The 18,656-nt window shown below is 54.7% G+C and overlaps 11 protein-coding genes across 11 annotated transcripts; 4 read left to right on the forward strand and 7 right to left on the reverse strand.

Moving 5' to 3' along the window:
• Positions 1 to 263: 263 nt before the first annotated feature.
• On the reverse strand, positions 264 to 1,392 carry B0H18DRAFT_1107254 (uncharacterized protein; the record flags this gene model as incomplete). The annotated part of the gene is made up of 2 exons (XM_048032711.1): positions 264 to 1,083; positions 1,143 to 1,392. 2 exons carry the CDS (start codon positions 1,390 to 1,392, stop codon positions 389 to 391), a joined length of 945 nt encoding a protein of 314 aa, XP_047888372.1. The 3' UTR covers positions 264 to 388.
• A 660-nt stretch (positions 1,393 to 2,052) lies between these two features.
• Positions 2,053 to 3,299, forward strand: B0H18DRAFT_1034423 (uncharacterized protein). Its single transcript, XM_048030244.1, has 3 exons — positions 2,053 to 2,199; positions 2,262 to 2,550; positions 2,594 to 3,299. Exons 1-3 carry the CDS (start codon positions 2,092 to 2,094, stop codon positions 3,007 to 3,009), a joined length of 813 nt encoding a protein of 270 aa, XP_047888373.1. The 5' UTR covers positions 2,053 to 2,091; the 3' UTR covers positions 3,010 to 3,299.
• A 6-nt stretch (positions 3,300 to 3,305) lies between these two features.
• B0H18DRAFT_1034425 (uncharacterized protein) lies at positions 3,306 to 3,639 on the reverse strand. Its single transcript, XM_048030245.1, has 2 exons — positions 3,470 to 3,639; positions 3,306 to 3,411 (listed from the first exon to the last, which is right to left on the reverse strand). Exons 1-2 carry the CDS (start codon positions 3,623 to 3,625, stop codon positions 3,400 to 3,402), a joined length of 168 nt encoding a protein of 55 aa, XP_047888374.1. The 5' UTR covers positions 3,626 to 3,639; the 3' UTR covers positions 3,306 to 3,399.
• Positions 3,640 to 3,949: 310 nt separating this feature from the next.
• On the reverse strand, positions 3,950 to 5,583 carry B0H18DRAFT_1123592 (uncharacterized protein; the record flags this gene model as incomplete). The annotated part of the gene is made up of 2 exons (XM_048034710.1): positions 3,950 to 4,373; positions 5,372 to 5,583. The coding sequence occupies 2 exons, from the start codon at positions 5,581 to 5,583 to the stop codon at positions 3,950 to 3,952; spliced, it is 636 nt and encodes a 211-aa protein (XP_047888375.1).
• Positions 5,584 to 7,276: 1,693 nt separating this feature from the next.
• Positions 7,277 to 8,056, reverse strand: B0H18DRAFT_1034433 (uncharacterized protein). The gene is made up of 2 exons (XM_048030246.1): positions 7,807 to 8,056; positions 7,277 to 7,749 (listed from the first exon to the last, which is right to left on the reverse strand). Exons 1-2 carry the CDS (start codon positions 7,921 to 7,923, stop codon positions 7,297 to 7,299), a joined length of 570 nt encoding a protein of 189 aa, XP_047888376.1. The 5' UTR covers positions 7,924 to 8,056; the 3' UTR covers positions 7,277 to 7,296.
• Positions 8,057 to 9,787: 1,731 nt separating this feature from the next.
• Positions 9,788 to 10,385, reverse strand: B0H18DRAFT_1123594 (uncharacterized protein; the record flags this gene model as incomplete). Its single annotated transcript, XM_048034711.1, has 2 exons — positions 9,788 to 10,237; positions 10,296 to 10,385. 2 exons carry the CDS (start codon positions 10,383 to 10,385, stop codon positions 9,788 to 9,790), a joined length of 540 nt encoding a protein of 179 aa, XP_047888377.1.
• A 224-nt stretch (positions 10,386 to 10,609) lies between these two features.
• B0H18DRAFT_1034437 (uncharacterized protein) lies at positions 10,610 to 12,093 on the reverse strand. Its single transcript, XM_048030247.1, has 3 exons — positions 11,814 to 12,093; positions 10,807 to 11,748; positions 10,610 to 10,746 (listed from the first exon to the last, which is right to left on the reverse strand). Exons 1-2 carry the CDS (start codon positions 12,049 to 12,051, stop codon positions 10,895 to 10,897), a joined length of 1,092 nt encoding a protein of 363 aa, XP_047888378.1. The 5' UTR covers positions 12,052 to 12,093; the 3' UTR covers positions 10,610 to 10,746; positions 10,807 to 10,894.
• A 413-nt stretch (positions 12,094 to 12,506) lies between these two features.
• On the forward strand, positions 12,507 to 13,462 carry B0H18DRAFT_1214599 (uncharacterized protein). Its single transcript, XM_048036586.1, has 3 exons — positions 12,507 to 12,639; positions 12,695 to 13,310; positions 13,359 to 13,462. Exons 1-2 carry the CDS (start codon positions 12,535 to 12,537, stop codon positions 13,283 to 13,285), a joined length of 696 nt encoding a protein of 231 aa, XP_047888379.1. The 5' UTR covers positions 12,507 to 12,534; the 3' UTR covers positions 13,286 to 13,310; positions 13,359 to 13,462.
• On the forward strand, positions 13,451 to 13,880 carry B0H18DRAFT_1034440 (uncharacterized protein). Its single transcript, XM_048030248.1, has one exon. It carries the CDS (start codon positions 13,473 to 13,475, stop codon positions 13,755 to 13,757), a length of 285 nt encoding a protein of 94 aa, XP_047888380.1. The 5' UTR covers positions 13,451 to 13,472; the 3' UTR covers positions 13,758 to 13,880.
• Positions 13,881 to 14,036: 156 nt separating this feature from the next.
• On the reverse strand, positions 14,037 to 15,868 carry B0H18DRAFT_35759 (uncharacterized protein). Its single transcript, XM_048037732.1, has 3 exons — positions 14,904 to 15,868; positions 14,103 to 14,830; positions 14,037 to 14,045 (listed from the first exon to the last, which is right to left on the reverse strand). Exons 1-2 carry the CDS (start codon positions 15,674 to 15,676, stop codon positions 14,290 to 14,292), a joined length of 1,314 nt encoding a protein of 437 aa, XP_047888381.1. The 5' UTR covers positions 15,677 to 15,868; the 3' UTR covers positions 14,037 to 14,045; positions 14,103 to 14,289.
• Positions 15,869 to 17,054: 1,186 nt separating this feature from the next.
• B0H18DRAFT_1034478 (glycolipid 2-alpha-mannosyltransferase-domain-containing protein) lies at positions 17,055 to 18,537 on the forward strand. The gene is made up of 4 exons (XM_048030249.1): positions 17,055 to 17,245; positions 17,298 to 17,620; positions 17,679 to 18,142; positions 18,292 to 18,537. Exons 1-4 carry the CDS (start codon positions 17,186 to 17,188, stop codon positions 18,438 to 18,440), a joined length of 996 nt encoding a protein of 331 aa, XP_047888382.1. The 5' UTR covers positions 17,055 to 17,185; the 3' UTR covers positions 18,441 to 18,537.
• The last annotated feature ends 119 nt before the right edge of the window (positions 18,538 to 18,656 follow it).

Here is an 18,656-nt window from a genome sequence, read left to right on the forward strand (position 1 = left end):
GGCTGCGGCCAAGTCCATATACCAAGAAGGGAGTCCCGGAACTGCTTTCGAGTCCGACGCACAGCGGCTGGTAGCCGGCGACATGCCACTGGCACGCCTGGCCCCTGGTGGGCTCTGAATCATCGGTTTGAGTACTGTATCTCGTTCAAGGTTATTGCTGGGTTATTGTGTCTTTCTTCGTAACGCGTTTCTACCTAAGCTCTTCACTGCTTCATGTCATATCCCCGATTACTACTGTGCTGGTATGTTACACTAAACTTATACTCGAGGAAAATCGGCAATTATAATACATCGTCGCTCTGCTGTTTAGTGAATACGTATTTGCGGGCGTAAAAATGAAACAGAACACTTCGGGAAACCTGTCAAAGAAACTGTAATGTACAACACACTACACTTGCACCGGATTGTCACCACCCCCAGCGGCAGCAATGCCACCATCTCCGTCGACCGTAGCGGAAGAATTGGCAGCATTTTGACGTTGGGGTCTCTCCTTACGTAGCTGCAGACCACCACAAGCACTATTTTTTGCGGTCGTCCACCACCGCTTGAATTCGATGCTGAAGTCGGTGTGCTCCTCGTTCAGGAGCATATAGACCTTGCTCTTGTACAATGCAGTGACGGCTGACCCGCTCGGCGCGCCACGGTGGGCCTTTTTTCGCCCATACTTGATGACCATGAAGTGAATGCCGATGTGGCACATGACGTACACAAACGTATGCTCCTTGAAAGTCCAGAGAGCTAGTTGCGCCTGTTCCGAGACTTGCGCTCGCATGTCCGAGAACGCCATATCCAAGTCAGCTGGGTCGACAAGCCTTGTGGGCTCGCCCGGCCGCTGGAACCGGTCACCATAGGGCTTGAGCTCATGGATAAAGAGGAGCCGCTGCCATGGCTTTGAGGGGTCATTCGGCGTCAGGAGTGTGGCATAATCGGGAGTCCTCCGACGATCCCTGTCGCGGCGCTCAGTACCGGTAGTTGCAGCCGACGCGTGAGTGGAAATCGCGGATTGGGTTGAGGCTGCGCTGAAGCCGGAGATCGATTCATAGCCCAATCCCACCACCGGCGCCATGCTTCTCGTGCGCCTGTCTGTGCAAGAGTGTGCAGTGAGCTTCTCGATCACGCCACAAGGGTAATATGAGTTATACCTGTAATGTCCGGGACATCGAAAGCGTCGGGAGGAATTGACATCAAAAACTGCGCAACCGACTTGATACGATAGCCGCTAGGCCCATTTGCGGAAGTTCGTAAGCCCGCCCAATCCAAGGAACTCTGGAGGAATGGATGATGGTGAGCTTCGAGCTCATGGTCCAAGAGCTCTGCGCCGAGACGACGGATATGCGTCATCTCCTGGTCGTGCTTGGTCTCGACGCTTCGCGGCCAGTTGGTCGGAGACATCTTGGACGGGCGTGGGGTCGTGAACGAGGGTAGAGGCGAATAGGCTTCTGGGGGTCGTCGACTCGGAGCCTGAGCCTTAGGTCGGCCTGTGTTTGCACACGAACGGTGTTTATATTCCACGACGTGACTTGGCCACAGGAAGCCACACCACAAGCCACACAAGTTCCTGATGAGCCACTGCCATCAAGAACGGGCTTCGCACCAGATCCGCTGGAGCCATAATCCGCGTATCGGTCGCCATCAGTTCATATTCAAGGAGGCGATGCAGCCTTTGTTCGCTCGAAATGGATCTATTCATAATATTCTGCCGTGGTCGCTGTGGTAGCAAAGCTCAGTGCGCGATTAGGAAGGACTTGCGAGGCATGCCGCATGGTTGCTGCCTGCGGTGACCAATCACCGATATCCGTTGTCTATCAGATTTTATGATGCGCACCTCGTGTATCAGACAGAGAAATTCCTCGGAACAGACCACATCAGTGAAGCCCGATAAAGACGACCATAGACGATGAACAACACTTACCAAATTCGTGAGATGGTCACGGAGCCACACCTGGATCAACGATTTCCCGTGGCTGTCGGAGGAGAACAATGGGCACATAGTAGCATATAAGGTTTGAGGTCTGCCCAGCAACGCTCCTTCCGCTGTCAGCACACCCTTACCATCGTACCGACGTCTGCTCCTCTCGAGACTAGAACAGTATGGATACAACCGCTGAGTGGAGGCTACCGACTGTCGACACGCCGGACACAGAGCGGAACGATCTGCTGCCTCGCTTTAGGCCGACAAGGCGACTGATGACAGGCAAGGTGCGTACTAGTGACCTCTCGCCGACGACCTTCATTGACTGATGACTTCTGTATCGTCGCAGGAGTTCGAGGAGATTGCAAATAGCGACCCACTTACTATCCTCCCGTGGATCCTCGTTCCCGATGGGATCGGCGACTTAGCACCACCTGTCATGCAGTACGGGATAGACATCGTACCGGAGATGCTCGTCGCGTACGCGGTTGAGCACGACATCGTTGCTTACTACGACGAGTCCCCGACGTGTTCTGAGTTCGAGTTCGATGAAGATCAAGACGACGACGACGAGGAAGATCAGGGCGAGCCTGAACAGGACGGCCATGACAGGATCAGCAGACAACCAGCACGAGCTGGTCAAGAAGGATTCCGAGGACGATGAGCATACGGACGGGCAAGAGGGACCAAACGAGAAAGGCGAGGAGGCTGAAAAGGTCGACGCAGAGCAGGAAGAAGAGGACGAAGAAGACGAGGAGGAGGAGAATAAGTTCCGCCCCCGTCCGATGACCGACCGTCCGCGGAAGACACAGCCCGAGATCGATAGGATTGAGAGCATGCAGAACGCTCTGTACGCTTTGATCAGGGAGATGGGCCTCTGTATCCCCTTGCGTCTGGTCAAGTTCGCTCTTGGTGTCCAGCGGCTCGCAGTGCGTGATACGTCTATGATCGCGTCGTTCTACAGCAACTATGACCTGAAGGCCAACGACCTGCCGAGGACGGAGGATATCGAGAAGTTGCGCACCGCGGTCGGATCCCAACATCCGCCAGGGTGGTACTTGGATAGGAGCAACCTTACTTGGGAGCGTTACTACTGATATGTAGTCTGTTCACTACGTGTACATGTCAGGATACCATGTTTCATTGTTCCCAAGTACTATGATCTCACGCACTTCACATTACGTCTTCTGCTCCGATTGTCTTCTGTATTTGTACCGAATGAAGTGTGATACATGTCTGGATGCCTTCCTATCAACCATAATGTAATGAGCAGCGTAGTGCATGAACTGAGGGAGCAAAATGTTCATACCATTTGACAGTAGTACCCGCACAAATTACCCGGGCCATCGTTGAGTATGATGTCCACGGTTTGAGAGAGGCAGAGCTTGCCGAGTGCTCAGTTGACTCGACTTGATATTAGCCAGAGCCGGACTTGGCGGTAGTAGTGTTAATCCATCTATGCAAGAAGTCATGCGGACGTCATCGTACTAGGGTATGCTCTCGAAAGATTTGTTGGTCTACAATAGATCCACAACAAATCCAGAGTCAAGTAATTACCTTGCCAGTAGACAACACAGCGCCTGCGGGGTGATTGCGAACAGGAAGCAGGTGTTCCGTCCAGGGAGGGCAGAACGATAGTACCAGTAGTAGAGACGAGGTTCCTCTGTATAGTTGTAGCTCGTAGGACACTAGAATGCTCTGTGTTAGTATCATCGGGATTTGGCAGTATATGAACATTACAGTGTGCGTTTGAGCGCAGTCGAGCGAGGCTCGGTAAAGCGAGACAGCAGGAAGCTGTGCCATAGTATGTAGAATACAGAGCGTACACAAGGTGATATCTATAATACATTGCAGCTGCATGGAGATGATGGACTAGCGGCGTCACAATACGAAAGCTATGAGAGCAAGGACGATGCGGGTATCATCAGAGATATGAACGCTACAATTGCGATGAATCGCATCAGCGTATAGCTCAATTAAGCACTGCTGAGATTGGGCGCACCTCGAGGTAACCAGCGAGAGTTGCCATCCTCGGCATCACCAACGCGACCAACGCCAATCCGTACCGTCCAGGAACCATCTCGGCGGTCCCTTCAGGTCTAGAGCTTGTCGTACAAGCTCAATCTCGTCCTCCGAAGGCAAATCCCTCCTCTTCAGGTCGAAGTTCGAATACACCTGAACGATCAGACTTGAAGACTCCATACTTCCGAGGAGCGTGGACTGCAGGCCGAGCAGGTCGCTGGGAGTACAAGCGCCACACTCCTTGCAGATGGCGGCCAATGCTCGCTCCATGCATTCGCAGTCGTAAAGTCCGCGCTCCCATTTCTTCACCAGCTTGTGACCCGTGCGTATTCGAGGAGGAAATCTCGAGGTGCTCGCCAGCCATAGCGCATGGTGGGCGCTTTGTACGCGACTCGGCGTGAAGGAACCAGCAGGCGGGGGAGCGTAACAAAGGGCTCCACTACAGTGAGATATGACTCAACCTAAGTTAAGTCAATAAGGGTCGTCATCGACCTAAGCTTGGACTCACCTGTTCGTATCTCAGTCTGCCCTTTGTGAACGCGAACGGTCGATGGAGCTTGCATTTGCTGCCGGGCGGGTCGAGGCTTGGTAGTATAATGGAGAGCGATGAACATTTCTTCTCCATAGCAGAACATGTAGTAGACTCGGAAAGGACGTGTACTAGTAGCTACGTCGTTGGTGGGTGTAGGGCGAAACACTGAGAGCGAACACGGTCGGAGACAGTTGGAAGCAAGCGTCGAGCGATGCCATGATCGAGCTTACAGCCGCGACTCGGAGAATCGAGCGCCATTGTACTCAGTTGAACTCTGGGATCTGAGATCCTGCTGCGGAGCCACAACGACAAGGCTCCGGCCTTGTTCCGTATTTGGTAATCATCTAGATCCCACCAGTGGAGGGAGCACATACCGGGATAACTTGAGCCTCTCAAGCTCCGGGGACTCAAAGGAACCACTGTCTTTCATGTCGACATCTGATAGTGCTACTTACTAGCCACTGTTGCGTGAAGTACATCACTGCATGATAACAACGAGACTCCGCACATTCAAGCCACGGCTGGATCCGGCGATGCCAGTGCATGTCGAAGCTAGCTTGAATCATTACTAGTGAGATCAGCGAGTTGAGGAGGCAAGAAGAGAAGCGTCTGAAAGTTCTTGTATAGCGTAGTAAATAATGCAAGATACATGTAAGTGAATCTATGATACAAGATGCGCGAGCCTGAGAAAAACTTGTATGCGCAAGCGACGAGCTAGTGCACACGATCTGCCAGGTACCGTCGACGAGTTAGGAAGGCCAGAGGTCCATCGTGTCAGCACAAATCAGGACATTGAGCGCAAAAATTGGGCGTACCTTGAAGAGGAGACGAAGAGGCAGTGGGAGCCTGCATCCTCATGGCATCACCAAGATGACCAGCGCCAGTCAAACCCGTCCAAGACCCACCTAGGAGGCCCTTCGAGATGCAAGGCGTTCCGTATCAGCTCGATAGCATCGTCCGACGGCAAGTCCCCCCGCTTCAAGTCGTAGTTGGTGTATACCGAGATGATGAGCGTTGTGTGCTCCATGCCGCCCAGGAGCGTGGAGCCTAGCTTCAGCAAAGTATTGGGGATCGACGTGCCACATTTCTTGTTGATAGTAGCCACCGCTCGGTTCATGGTTTCGACCTCACTAAGATCGCGACCATACTGTCTCGTCAACTTATGTGACTACACATAGTCGAGGAGAAAGTCTCGGGGAGCGAGCCACGCATAGCGCATGACGGGTGGCTTGTACACGAGTCCGCGGGAAGGGATCAGGACACGGGGTAGTGTGTCGAAAGGCTCAGCGGCGACTATGTGGCCCTCAACCTAAAGGAAGTCAGTGACGAAGTTCAATCAGACATCGAGATATTCACCTGGTCGTATCTTGGCCTAACTTTCGTGAATGCGAACGGCCGATGGAGCTTGCGTTTAGTTCCCGGCGGATCGAGAGTTGGAAGGTCAATGGACCGAGAGGATCGGTGTTTCTGCATGATAGGGTGGTACTCTGAAATGATGCGACTTCGCTTATGCTGTGGCTGATGCACGGATGCATCCGTGGGAAATGTGGCCAAGGCGTGTAAGTGACGCAGACTCAGTTTGTCATGTAGTTGGCAAGTACTGCGGTACGTAGGTCGTCAACGACTCCTGCTCACCATTCAACAGCCGTATGACTTATGCAAGCGCAGGTGTACATGCAACGAATTGAATATATGATACAAAGGAACAGGCGGGGCGACGGACTAGCAACGACTCGACTCTACGAGCGAAAGCAAACACGACGAAGAGGCCTGTAGGAGGTCTGAAGGGCACGCTCGACACCATCCAAGTTCACGTCAACAGGAGCACCGCGAAGGACATATGTCAGGCGTACCGTGATACGACGTGGAAGAGGTGGCGAGAGACCTGTCTCGTCCTCAGACGGCAAGTCCCTTCGCTTTAAGTCGAACTTCGAGCATAGTGACTGATCAAACTGAAGGGATCCAAGTTCCCTGAGAGCGTGGGACGTACCTAGAGGTCGCTGGGCGTGGCAGCGCTTGTTGATAGTAACCAATGCCCGGTCCACTGAGATTGCGCCCCCATTTTCTCGTTAGCTTAAGCTGTCTCTCCACGCGTAATCAAGGAGGAAGTCTCGTTGTGCGCGCCATCGGTAGCGCATGATAGGCGGCTTGCACACGACTCGGCGAGAAGGCACGAGAAGAGAGGTAGCGCGACGAACGGTTCAGCGACTCAGACTGTCAGATACGCCTCGGTCTAGACAAGTTAGTAAGGAGAATGCATGTAAGCTTTGGCTGGACGCTCACCTTTTTATGAATCAGCCTGGTCAAACGGTCTTGGTGAATGCGAGCGGCTGCTGGAGAACACCCACGAGATTGGTGGCCTTCACTTCGATTTTGACTGGCTCGATGCTGAGTGCGTAGGTGGCCAGGTAGTGAGTCGCGCCAACATTCGCGGGCAGCGCATTCCAACGTCAGCCATCTTCAATATCGCTATTACCATATTCCATTGACTCAGTTCTCTATGGCGGCGTCGGCATCTGAACAGACTATGTAAGTGACTGATTCGTACGACCGCCCGAGCGATATCTTGAGCTCACCTAGCTTAACGAGACGATGCTGAACGTCAGGCAATCGCTTACCACAGTACATATTCTTGACACAACGTTTCAATCAAGCAATGATACAATACAACACATACTGTACACCGTAGCAGGGCGATGAAACGCAACTATCCAAGAGAGCAGTACAATGTCCAAAAGAGCCGAAAGGCGTGCTAAAGCAGCTTTGTTCAGCTAACACCGCCAACAATGTGGTAACGCCCACTTACCACAATGATAGCCATGCGAGCTATTCACCGTTCCTCCCAAATCCCATCGCAACAATCCAGATACCACTTCGGTCGACCCTCAACACCCAAACGCTCCCGTATCTTCTCAACTGTCTCGTCGGACAAGATATCCCCGCGCTTCACGTCATAGTTCGAATAAAGCGCTACGAGTAACGTTATGCCATCCTTCGCCCCGACGAGCGATCCGCGAAGATAGAGAAAGTCTGGACTGATATCTTGGGCTAAGTCGTCGGTCCTGATCATCGCACAGAGTGCTCTCCTCAACGTCCAGTGGAGATTGATCCCGCCACGAGCCCTTTTGACTAGTTTGTGCTTCTTTGCGAAGTCGAGCATGGTCTTTTGCGGAGCGGGCCAAGCATAGAACATGCGAGGCGGCCGCCATGCATAACGACTGCTCGGTATAAGAAGACGTGGAAGCGTATCGAACGGCTTCATATGAGGGAATGCCTTCAGGAGCTGGAGAGAAAGCCAGTCAATCTAAAGGCGCAGAATATCAACCTACAACATACGTACTTTGCAACGATCTGGTCTTTGCTTGGTAAACGCGAACGGGATGGTGAGCTTGCGTTGCGTGCCCGGGGGATCGAGCGAGCTCAGTTGTACAGTTCGAGAAGAGTAAGGCATGTCCATGATGGCGTCCACAGGGCAGGGGATTTACTGGGACGTGCAAGATGTTCGAGTACTATGGAAAGGGGATGCGGGAACTGAACAAAAGGGGACAGAAGGGGAGGTGGCTTCGGTGTGGCCACACGGCCTTCGCGACTGAACCGAAAGTGATCGGCAATTGTGGCTGCACTGCCGGTGTGGCTCTGCCGCCGTACTTATCCTGTAAGTAACTTACCACTACTCATGCGACACGCAATTATTTGCATACAGGCTTACATACGAAATAGTCAACATGATCGCTGGAGCAGCACATTCGGAAAAGACAGGGACGATGCAAGCCGACGCTAACCATGCAAAGATGAGTGACAGCTATGAGTGCACTGCTCTTTCAAGTTTCCCTCATCGCCGGGATCGTATGTCGAAAGCCAGGTATCAATCTGGCGGGCCCTCAAATCCCGAATAGCACTTGTAGACTTTTACCTCGACCATATTGTCACCAGGAAGGGACTTCTGCTGCACGTCGCAGTTCCTGTATGAGATCGTAAACATTGGTGAGTTCTTCTCTACTACGATAGATCCATGGCAAATCTGGAGCCAAATGGTTACCCAGGCGTCTTGATCCGTGGTATGGACAGGCTACGACGTGCTATGATATCCCTACCAAATCGTGCTGCTGTGCTCAGGCTTTGCCGCACAGTCTGGCGCTTTCGTTCTTCAGGCGCAGCAGTGTCAGGCCATCCGTAGAGCATGTGATGGCGCCGGCGCGTACATCGGCGAGCGACCTAACTGGAAGTCAAGAGGTGTTATGTCGGTACATCGTGCAAGCGGCTTGTACATACCTGTCGCATAACAGGTAGACAACGCCACCCGACGGGAGGCCCCTCTGCCCCAAGTCGTACTTCGTATACAACAGCAGATTGACGAGCGTCGTAAGCTCCCGAGTCCATATCGCCCTAGAGTCCGGAGCGTACTAACTGGAATAAGCATCAGGAATCAGAGCACCGCATCTCTTGTTAATAGGAGCCGTCGCTCGATTCGTGGTATCGAACTTGCTGAAGCCGCAACCATATTATCTCGTCAACTAACGCGCGTGGTGGAGACGCATGTCTTGAGATGCGAACCACGCATAGCGTATGACGGACTTGTATACGAGTCGATTTGAGCGATTTGAGCACGGTATCAAGTGTCGAAACGCTGTGCGGCGACTAAATAGGCATTAACCCAGTGAAAAGATTCAATTGAGCGTACGCACACTCAATTGCTCATATCTCGCGTCTGACCTGCCTGTATGCGAAGGGACGGTGAAGTGAGTCAGTACGTCGAAAGAGCGGAGGAAGGAAGGGTATTCCGAATACATGAACTTTGTAAGAGTCGAGACCAGTACCGAGTTCAGACCATGTACAACCTCGTCGAGAGACTCCAACGTGCCTGCTAGCTGGTCAATTATCAGTATGACCTCTCGGACGCCGTCGCTGGAACACAAACCTGAGTAAGAACCGTATCAACATTGCGAATCAGCGCGCGCCGACGTCAACCTTGGTACGTTCAACGTTCACCACTGCCGGTTCTTCCTGAGCGTAGTATCTTTTCCTGGCCGTGGTTGAAACAGACGATCTATTCCGATGGTTGACAAGTCAATTAAACACCCCAGCCTTGACGGTACGAAACAACGTCAGACGATACCAGAAGCATTGAATCGATGACCATGTAATAGTACATTGCATATCTTACACCGTAGCAGAGCTGCCCGTGACTGTCCAATGAGATACAGAACCCGACAGAAGAGACGTGAATCATGAAGTCGTGCTGAACATACCCAAAATTCAGGAAGCGGATGTGTCAAAGCAGTGACGACGACTTACAGAGATGCGGACAAGACTAGATTCCCTCATCGTTCCTCCCAACACCACCGATAGCCATCTAAATACCACTTCGGCGGTCCCTCCATGCCCAAGCGCTGTCCAATCTTCTCAACCATCTCGTCAGACGGGAGGTCTTCGCGCTTCAAGTCGTAGTTCGTGTAGACGGAGACGAGGATTGTCGAACCATCTGTCATCCCAATGGGTGACAGGTTGATCCAGAGGTAGCTTGGATTGATGCTTGCTACGCCGTCGCCGCGAATCATAGCATGTAGCGCCTCATACATGGTCGCGGTCAGGCTGAGTTTGCGCCGAGCCCGCCTAGCCAGCTTGTTCTTCTTTGCGTAGTCGAGCAGGACCTTCTCCGGGGCCGGCCATGCATAAAACAAGCGGGGCGGTCGCCATGCATATCGACTACTGGGGATGAGAATTCGAGGGAGCGTATCGAATGGTTTCATGTGGCGCACGGCCTTTAGGACCTAAGAGGAGTAAATCAATATCTTGTGCGCACGAAAACCGACGGCGCGACGTATATACCTCGTCCTCATCCGGTGTTCGCTCACTAAATGCGAACGGAGCGGGGAGCCGACGACGTGTACCCGGGGGGTCGAGCGAGCTCAACTGCATGGCTCGATTTGAAGTTTGCGAGAATGAGGATGCCTTAGAGGGATCAACACCGCCTTGCGACTCGCGGTGGGAGGTGGGGAGAGGTCAGGTTGTGTTGGACTGAACTGAGGCGCCGAGCGACCCAATATCATCATGGCAGCGATCGAACTGTGGGAAACCTCGGCCCGCGACGGGCCCGATCTGTGGCTTGCATACTGGCGACGTCACTGACTCACAACTTGAACGAACCAGTCCCCCGAGTCCTTCAACTTGCAATGAATCACTGGAAATAATTCGGTCGACCATACGTTGGCAATGCGCTCACTCCAACACAAAGCTCCTTCATCAACGTACTCTGACACCTGCTGTCATTTATGATGTGGTGCGCATGTGGCGGACACATGCTCACAACATGGATAGCCTAAGACGATTTCCATTCCAGACGATTCACTACTAGTACAGCCTCAGGATCGTGTCGAGAGTGTTGAGATAAAGTTATATACAATGTAACCATGTGATTGCGTAGAGACTCATTCCAGCGTACCCTCTTTGCTGTGCTTGACTTTCGTCCACAGGATCTTGAATTGAGTATGGAAATCGGTATTCTCGGCGTTCAGGACGGTCCAGATGGGACTCGTGTATACTGGAACACTTGAGAACGACTGGTTGACTGGCAGAGGATCACCGAATTTTGGTGTGTGATCCACGTCGTACTTGAGAACCCGGAAGTGAAGGCCTACATGGCACATAATGTGGATCTCCGTCTCCGCCGGATATTCGTGAAACGCGAACTGAGCTTGCTGGAGAGTTTGATTCACCATGTTCTCGAACGCGATTTCGAGCGCATGGTACCCATCTGGCCCCTTGTCTTTCTTGCCCTCGATGGCGACGCGCTTGCATTCATGTAGGAACAGCGGTCGATCATAACCGGGGTGGGGGTCGAAAAAGGTCATACGAGTAGTGAAGTCTGGTGTCCGCCGCGGATCTCTTGCCCTGCGCTGTGCTTCGTCTTGCTGCTTTGTACGCCTTGCCGTGGACGGTGCCTCTGTGGACTGTGAGGAGAGCAACGAGGAGACTCCGCTAATGGTGATGTGACGATAGCGCTCTGCAAGTTCGTCGTCGAGCAGCTGCTGATTGGCGGTCTGCGCGCCAGAGGTAAGATGCGCGCTGATGGAGTCTCCGTGCTGGTTCGTGGCCGTGGGCTCCGCCGTGAGCTCGCTCAGAGCTTGTGAGGACGAGGTGCCTGTGCTCGACGTCGAGATCATCAGCGCGACTTGCACGGCATCATCTAGATCATCTTCTACGTCTGATCCAGTCGCATCGTCCGGAGCCTGCGGCACCTCTGGTTCCTGATCCTGGACGCTCTGACTGCGCGTCCTTCGGTCTGTAAAAGGGAAAAATCATGTGAGCAGGTTGAGACTAAGCTGCGCCATAGATTCGCGAACGTACTGGTAGGCTCAGGGACCTCTTTGTAATTGTGTGGCAAGCTCATCGTGAGCTGGGGGTTCGTCCTGATAGTGTAAGGCTTGCCTGCGCAGCTTTGCATGGAGGCCCACGATAGGCCGGCGTTCGTGAAGGGGTGCATGTCGGATTCCAGCTCGTGGTTCGGGAAGTCTTCAGCTAGCCTGTTCATGTACTTCATCTCGGCTTGCCGAGTAGTGACAACCGTGGACGGCCAGTTAGCCATGACTGACCTGTCGGCTTGGGGCGTGAAAGATGAAAGTTGGGGGATATGTATGTCAGATGTGCGATACGTTATATTCAAGACAGCGTGATCACTCTGTGGTCTTCTCGGAATTGTCCGTGGCCGCGGCCACGGGGGAGAAGATTAGCCGTGCACCGGTTTCATGAGGTCTTCTTCCACATTTGAACAGTCGTTTGTGTCCCGTGTGGCTGTGACCACACTGATGGTCAACTAACAATGGGTCAGTAAGCTATTGTCCCCCGAAAATGGTAAACTTCAGAAGAACGTAGACAACAGTCCGGAGTTCAACCAATCACAGACAGCGCAGCAGAAGCGAGAATGAAGAAGACGCATGGAATAGCGAAGTGCCGCCGGCGCCGCCGCAGACCATGGAGATTATCGGTCTCCCAACAGATCATCACATATAAGGACTGAGGTCGCTACGACCGCCCACCTATCCTAGAACTATCCCGTGATAACCTCGCGATGATGCAGAGCATCAAGGTCGATACCGTAGACACTTCCGAATTGACAATCGACGGATTGACGCCACCCCTCCTCCCGACGGAGAATGGCTGGCTTACAAACAAGGTGTGTACGCTCGACTTTGCCCTAAACAACAGACTCACCTGGTGGTACATTGAAGGATATCAAGAAGATCATGGATGACGAGCCCCTTCCGAGGCTTCCCCTGATCCTCGTTCCCAGCCACGAGCTCATCATGAAGCCTCCTGTGATGCACTATGCGTGGCCTATTGACGTTGACGGCCTCCTCATTTTTGCAGAGGAGCGAGGGCTGACTGCTCGTCGCGTCAACGAGGCAGATCCCTTCCACGAGAACGAATATCAGAAACGCGAGGACGAGGAAGCAGAGAAGAACGAAGACGATGAGGACGAGGACGAAGACGAGGAAGAAGTGGAGGAAGCGAGTGAGGATACCGACATCATACTCACCGAAACCTCTTACAACGCGCTGCGCGTCATGGCCGAGGAGGCAGGGGCCAAAGTCCCCACTGACTTGCTGAAAGTCGCTGTGGGGGCGCATAACGCCACGAAGCGCGGAGAGTCGACGATCGTTTCTTTCTATACCAACTTCGACCTTCATCGCACCGATCTTCCGCTCTTGAACGAGATCGAGAAGCTTCGCAACGCACTCCGAATGCAAAACGAAGGGCCACCCAAATGGTACTTGGATGCTTCGGAGTACAGGTGGACGCCATGGGCAGGGCGTTGGTAAATTTCTTGAAGCCGGTTGTTTACAGGTAAGACCTTCGGACCTTCGTCAGTTCATCGAGACTTACAAAATTCAGCATACAGCTTCGTCCGTCCCTGCTAGTGTTGTGTCGCCAGTCGAATCATCGTGTGTTTCTTTCATCATGTATCACAACTCAATGACATACCATTCTGCTTTGACGTCGTGACATATGATCACATATCATACTTTGGACTCATGCAGGAGTGGCTGGTATGCTGCCGAGTTGAGTGCTCGTGAGAGCACGTGGTTGCTCAGAGACACTGTAGTATGCACAGAGCCTGGCATCGCAGCAAAGGGGTTCACAGCGTCAAGTCGGAGCTTGTCCCCTCGCGCGTTGCAAGGCATTCCAGGCTTGATGACTGGGCGCAATCGCATACCGCAGCGCGACGTGGACCAGAACATCCGACGAGTTCAACGCTCCACGGTTGGCTCTACCGTAGCTGTTGAGTACTGAAGTGGCTGAACAAGGGGCCCTGTGGCACAATGAGACTACCAAGGCTGTATCAATACGGGAGGTCTTCGTACCTCCAACCCTATCGAGGGTGCATGCCGTTGGCCAAGCTACCAGCCATTGTGTGAGTAAAATTGAGTACTCATAGGAGCCTTTAACACGCTTCTATCACATTGAACAATGCCAATACTTACTACAAGTTCAGGTTGGAACGGCGATGTGCGTTTTAACCAACCGTGTCTAGTATTTACCATGCTGCCAGTGTGATGCCCTTTATCGCGCTGATGCCACCTACACCCCTTAGCTTTAGCACTCGCATCCAGGATTCTACCCAACAACTTCACGTACTGTTCATGGTGTTCATATGACTTCTGTTGACACCGTAGAAGGCCGAGAACCTCCACACACCCCGACGAAATACTCATAGCCACGCTGGCATACGTCTCGAGATAGGTACATATGGCGTTCGAGCTCACGTCTCCAAGCAGCCTCAATACCCACTCGCTTCCAGACGTCGCAACAAAGTCTGACAATATCAGTTCTCCGTCATCCGCGGATCCTCCGCTACCCTCGCCCACCCACCGTCTCCTCCCGTGAACGCCCTCGCCAGCCCCGTCGCGCGCCGCGCACACGCCCTCGCCTCCTCATCCCGCCCCAGCGCGCAATACGCCCTGCACAACCAATGCAGGCCCACGGCCCACACCCCATCCTCGACACAGCCCTCCTCGTCGATCAGAGCCATCACGCTTTCGCACGCTGCGACGACCCGCTCGCCCGCACCCTCCCTCAACCACCCCGCGAACCGCGCGTCGTCGTACCCGAGCGAACGCTGTCGCGCAAGGAGCGCCCGGCGCGCGTCGCTCCGCGTGCGGGCGGCACCCGAGAGGGCGCACGCAGTACACGCACAGGTGAACGCGTAGGACGCGCGGAGGAGGTCGACGCGCGCTGCGCGGGGGAGGGTCAAGTCGGGGAGGTAGGAGATCGTCAGTTCCTCGCCCGCGCGGACCGGCCGCCGGGCGCGGAGCTCGACCGAGAACGAGGGGAGGTCCCAGCGCGCGACGGCGTTCGGGGAGCAGCTGGGTACCGATGATCGTGCGGCCTGCCTGTCAGCCCGTCGCGAAGACACAGCGAGTGGCCGGAGACGCGCACCTGTGGTTCGCCCGGCAGGTCCGCTCGCACACGACCGCGCAGTCGCCCGCGTGCCCAGGGAGGGAACCTATACCGAGGGCGTTCGTAGCCACGATGCCCCGTGCGCGCGAGAGCCGGGGGTCGCCGTGTGTTTTGCAGTTGCGGAGCGCGAGGAAGGCACGCCGCTCTCGCGCGGGCATCGCTTCCGCCGCGCGCTCGAGGATGTCATCCGCGCTCGTGCCGGGCGCGGAGCCCGCGGGGAGTGCGCGTAGGGTGAGGAGGAGCGGTCGTTCGCTCAGGATGAGGTCGCCTGGCTCCAGGGAGGAGGTAGCGAAGAGCCCTAGCTCCACTTCTGTGTTGATTTGTTCCGGTGCTGGTAGCGCAGGGACCGGGCGGATGTCGTAGAGGTGCGCATGACGTGGACGCGCCGGATCCCGTGGAAAGCCCGGTGATGCGAGAATCTGGGGGGCTTGGCCGGAGAGGAGGATGCAGGTGGTAGTATGCTCGGCGTAAGCAAGATCTGAGGGAGGAAGAGGGAGATGGACAACGTGGAGGGTGATCTGCGTACCGAGTGTGAGCGCGGCGGCTATAAGTTCATGGTGTGGTATGGCCGGGATGTGAATCGCGGGGATGGGGACCCGAGCGACTTCTGCGGTGGCTCGAGGCTCGCGTGCCTCGCCGTGGACTCCGCGCTCAGTCTCCTTGTTCAGCGGCTTCGAGGCAGATGACACTGGCTGACGGCCAGACTTGCCCTCGTCGCTGAGAGACTTGTTTAGTAAAAAGCCTCGACGCATGCTGATTACGAGGGTGCGGCAGCGACGGGGACGCGGTGGTAGCAGCGACGCCTACATTTCGACGAACAATAGAAGACAACTTGAAGCTTACCGCATTCCGGCTGTAACCGTGTGTTTGCTCCGTATGGTCTGGCACTGAGCGCGCACTCGTCAGCTCGATAACCTGAGAGAGCTGAGAATGGTAAGATTGTCTCGTGCCCAGACAGTGTAAGAGGGAAGGAGGCCCGGTGTCTGTGAGTCGAAAATGCGATCGCAGACGTCAATTGTGCGTTGCCTAAGGCCATTGTAATCTTACCTTCGTCCACACGCGCAAGTAGTCTTGAATGACTTGCCACACGTCGCATTTGACGGTTGCACCGCTTTCAATATACCTAGAGGCGGATTTACTGCAGAGAAACCATCATTTCCTCCGCAGATCCGAGTCAGAGGTGCGGTGAAGTGGATGTTGTTTCACATACCTTCGCAGGCAAAGAAAGTCACGGTGGGCCATAGGGCATAATTTCCAGCCAAAAAAGGCTTCAAAGTCTTCTGACCGATGAGGCGCATCCCTCGACGGCTTTCCAAGATGTCTCGCGGGAAAATTATGGGGATTTTTTTCCACTTTCGAAGTATTTTCTGCCCGAGCAAATCACAATTTCCCTTGCGGCGTGTAACACCTGTTCCGAGAGCACGTACATATATGGCGCCCCCAGCGATCGAGCTGCTAGGATTGTTTGAACACGTCAACGGCCCTAGTATGTTGCTATTTAATAACAACGTGCCTTGCGTGACGTCACCGCTGCCATGTATGTCGACGCAAGCCGACGTCACCTTCCGCAAAAGGCAGCGCGCCTTCCGCTTTCGTCGTACGTGCCCGCCGCCGACGTGGGGGGCGAAAGTCAAAACCTGTCATTAATGCGTCACTCACCGCCTCGCTTTATGCGCCCCGCCGTGTATATAAGAGCACCCCAGTCTCGACACCCCCCTCCTCCTTGTCTTCTTACCACCACTGCGCCGTTGTTGCTCCGTCAAAGCAGACTGCGTGGGCGACGTCGGGCGCATGGCGCGTCTCGCTCGTGACTGGATGTCTTGTCGCGGTGCTGGCTACTGCTATGTGGCGCCTCAGAACACAGAGAGTAAGGACTATCCCTCAAGGTTACGGTAAGAGTCCATTAACGTTCCAGCAGTTGCTTCTCGGGGCCGACGCGTCACGCCTGTGACCGAGCGCGTCGGGATGCCCAAAACGGCAATTGTGCTTGGCGTTCGAGACGGGCCAATGACGCCGCCGATGATGCAATCACCTTGGGGATGGACCGCGTGCCGTGCGTCGGCGCCTCGATGCTGCGGGGCGCCGGGCTGCGTTCGCCTCTCGCCGAGCCTCGTCGTCTAAATGCCAACACAGCCCTCTTGCCCCGGACAGCATTCTGATCACGACGCCCGAGCACTGTCAAGGCTCTACGGGCACGACTTCTCTTCTTCGCTGGCTCCTCCTCCTGCTTGTGACGACCCCGGAGGAGACGTATTTGTGCGATGGCGCAAATAAAGCTGACGCCGACGGCGCGCTACGTGTTGCTCGTCCTCTTCATTCTCGTCGGTGTTTTCATTTTTCCACGTTCGTGCATACTGAGCAGCACATCCACAGTTCGGCATCCACTCTATCCTCACCTTCACTCATGAACCGTATGGCCGCGCAACCTCCATCTCTTCCTTGACGGGCGGCTTCTCATGGTCAACCTCTGCGGCACCGCCGGCGATCCCGGATACATACTACGACTCCGAGCTCCCCCCAACCCCTGCACACAATTCGAGCATACGTGCAAACGCTACGATTCTGATGCTCGCGAGGAACAGCGACGCGGAGGGTGCAGTACGGAGCGTGCGTGAGTTGGAGGACAGGTTCAACCACAGGTATCAGTACCCATGGGTATTCCTGAATGAGGTCGAGTTTGACAGCGAGTTCAAACGGTGCGTTCCCCGACGGCTATGCTGCACGCAGCGGCTGACATTCGGTACGATCACGCAGACGAGTCTCGAACGTCATTTCGGGGCCTGTGTACTTCGGGACGATCCCCCGCGAGCACTGGTACCAGCCTGCATGGATCGACGAGGACCGCGCAAGCGCAGCACGGCAAAAGATGGTCGACGACAACATCATCTATGGCGGTAGTTTGTCCTACAGGAACATGTGCCGCTTTAACTCCGGCTTCTTCTACCGCCATCCCCTCCTGCAGCAGTTCAAGTGGTACTGGCGCGTCGAGCCAGACGTGCACTTCAGATGCGACGTCAGCTTTGATCCGTTCCGGTACATGGAAGACCACAACAAGGTGTACGCATTCACGATCACGATGTACGAGTACTTGGCGACTATCCCCACACTGTGGGCAACGGTCAAGGAGTTCGTGGGGCTGCACCCGGAGTACGTGAAAGAGAACAATGCCATGAACTACATGAGTGAGGATGGTGGGGCGACGTATAACCTTTGCCACTGTGCGTGCTTCTTACGTCTCGGTGCCGGGGAGAGTTACTGACAGATGCTGTATTATTGACACCTTCGCCCCCGCCCTGTCATACCACGCCACATTTTTGTTCCTGGCCGATTGTGGTCCGAACATCTATGCGCGCTGTTCGGAATGTAGTCTGGTCCAACTTCGAGATCGCGAACATGGACTTCTGGCGCGGAGAGGCCTACTCGCAGTTCTTCGACTACCTCGACTCGAAGGGCGGGTTCTACTACGAGGTGCGCGTCACGCCTTTCTCCTCGGACCCCGCTGACCAAGTCCCGTAATCCTATCTTGTCCTCCGCTCTCCATTCAATGTGCCCCGATGACCATGCGGTCCCGTTCTGCAGCGCTGGGGCGACGCACCGGTGCACTCGATCGCGGCGGGGCTATTCGCGTCGAAGGACCAGATCCAGTTCTTCGACGACATCGGGTACGAGCACAATCCGTACATGCACTGCCCGCGGGGGCCCGGGGCATGGGAGCGTGGCCGGTGCGACTGC

The sequence above is a fragment of the Fomitopsis serialis genome (genome assembly GCF_022376445.1).
Source record: "Fomitopsis serialis strain Sig1Antser10 chromosome Unknown B0H18scaffold_101, whole genome shotgun sequence".
NCBI classification, from domain to species: domain Eukaryota; kingdom Fungi; phylum Basidiomycota; class Agaricomycetes; order Polyporales; family Fomitopsidaceae; genus Fomitopsis; species Fomitopsis serialis.

What these genes read in the sequence shown, in the direction of transcription:
- B0H18DRAFT_1034425 (XM_048030245.1), bottom strand. Translation starts at nt 3,625, where the DNA reads ATGATACTAACACAGAGCATTCTAGTGTCCTACGAGCTACAACTATAC.
- B0H18DRAFT_1034437 (XM_048030247.1), bottom strand. Translation starts at nt 12,051, where the DNA reads ATGGCTAACTGGCCGTCCACGGTTGTCACTACTCGGCAAGCCGAGATG. An exon ending in AGAGGTCCCTGAGCCTACCA is followed by an intron (nt 11,749 to 11,813) that starts GTACGTTCGCGA and finishes TCCCTTTTACAG; the next exon opens with ACCGAAGGACGCGCAGTCAG.
- B0H18DRAFT_1214599 (XM_048036586.1), top strand. Translation starts at nt 12,535, where the DNA reads ATGATGCAGAGCATCAAGGTCGATACCGTAGACACTTCCGAATTGACA. An exon ending in ATGGCTGGCTTACAAACAAG is followed by an intron (nt 12,640 to 12,694) that starts GTGTGTACGCTC and finishes GGTACATTGAAG; the next exon opens with GATATCAAGAAGATCATGGA.
- B0H18DRAFT_1034440 (XM_048030248.1), top strand. Translation starts at nt 13,473, where the DNA reads ATGATCACATATCATACTTTGGACTCATGCAGGAGTGGCTGGTATGCT.
- B0H18DRAFT_1034478 (XM_048030249.1), top strand. Translation starts at nt 17,186, where the DNA reads ATGGCGCAAATAAAGCTGACGCCGACGGCGCGCTACGTGTTGCTCGTC. An exon ending in TTTGACAGCGAGTTCAAACG is followed by an intron (nt 17,621 to 17,678) that starts GTGCGTTCCCCG and finishes ACGATCACGCAG; the next exon opens with ACGAGTCTCGAACGTCATTT. An exon ending in GACGTATAACCTTTGCCACT is followed by an intron (nt 18,143 to 18,291) that starts GTGCGTGCTTCT and finishes TTCGGAATGTAG; the next exon opens with TCTGGTCCAACTTCGAGATC.
- B0H18DRAFT_1034433 (XM_048030246.1), bottom strand. Translation starts at nt 7,923, where the DNA reads ATGGACATGCCTTACTCTTCTCGAACTGTACAACTGAGCTCGCTCGAT. An exon ending in AAAGACCAGATCGTTGCAAA is followed by an intron (nt 7,750 to 7,806) that starts GTACGTATGTTG and finishes CTTTCTCTCCAG; the next exon opens with CTCCTGAAGGCATTCCCTCA.
- B0H18DRAFT_1034423 (XM_048030244.1), top strand. Translation starts at nt 2,092, where the DNA reads ATGGATACAACCGCTGAGTGGAGGCTACCGACTGTCGACACGCCGGAC. An exon ending in GGCGACTGATGACAGGCAAG is followed by an intron (nt 2,200 to 2,261) that starts GTGCGTACTAGT and finishes GTATCGTCGCAG; the next exon opens with GAGTTCGAGGAGATTGCAAA. An exon ending in CAGACAACCAGCACGAGCTG is followed by an intron (nt 2,551 to 2,593) that starts GTCAAGAAGGAT and finishes CGGACGGGCAAG; the next exon opens with AGGGACCAAACGAGAAAGGC.
- B0H18DRAFT_35759 (XM_048037732.1), bottom strand. Translation starts at nt 15,676, where the DNA reads ATGCGTCGAGGCTTTTTACTAAACAAGTCTCTCAGCGACGAGGGCAAG. An exon ending in ACCTGCCGGGCGAACCACAG is followed by an intron (nt 14,831 to 14,903) that starts GTGCGCGTCTCC and finishes ATCGGTACCCAG; the next exon opens with CTGCTCCCCGAACGCCGTCG.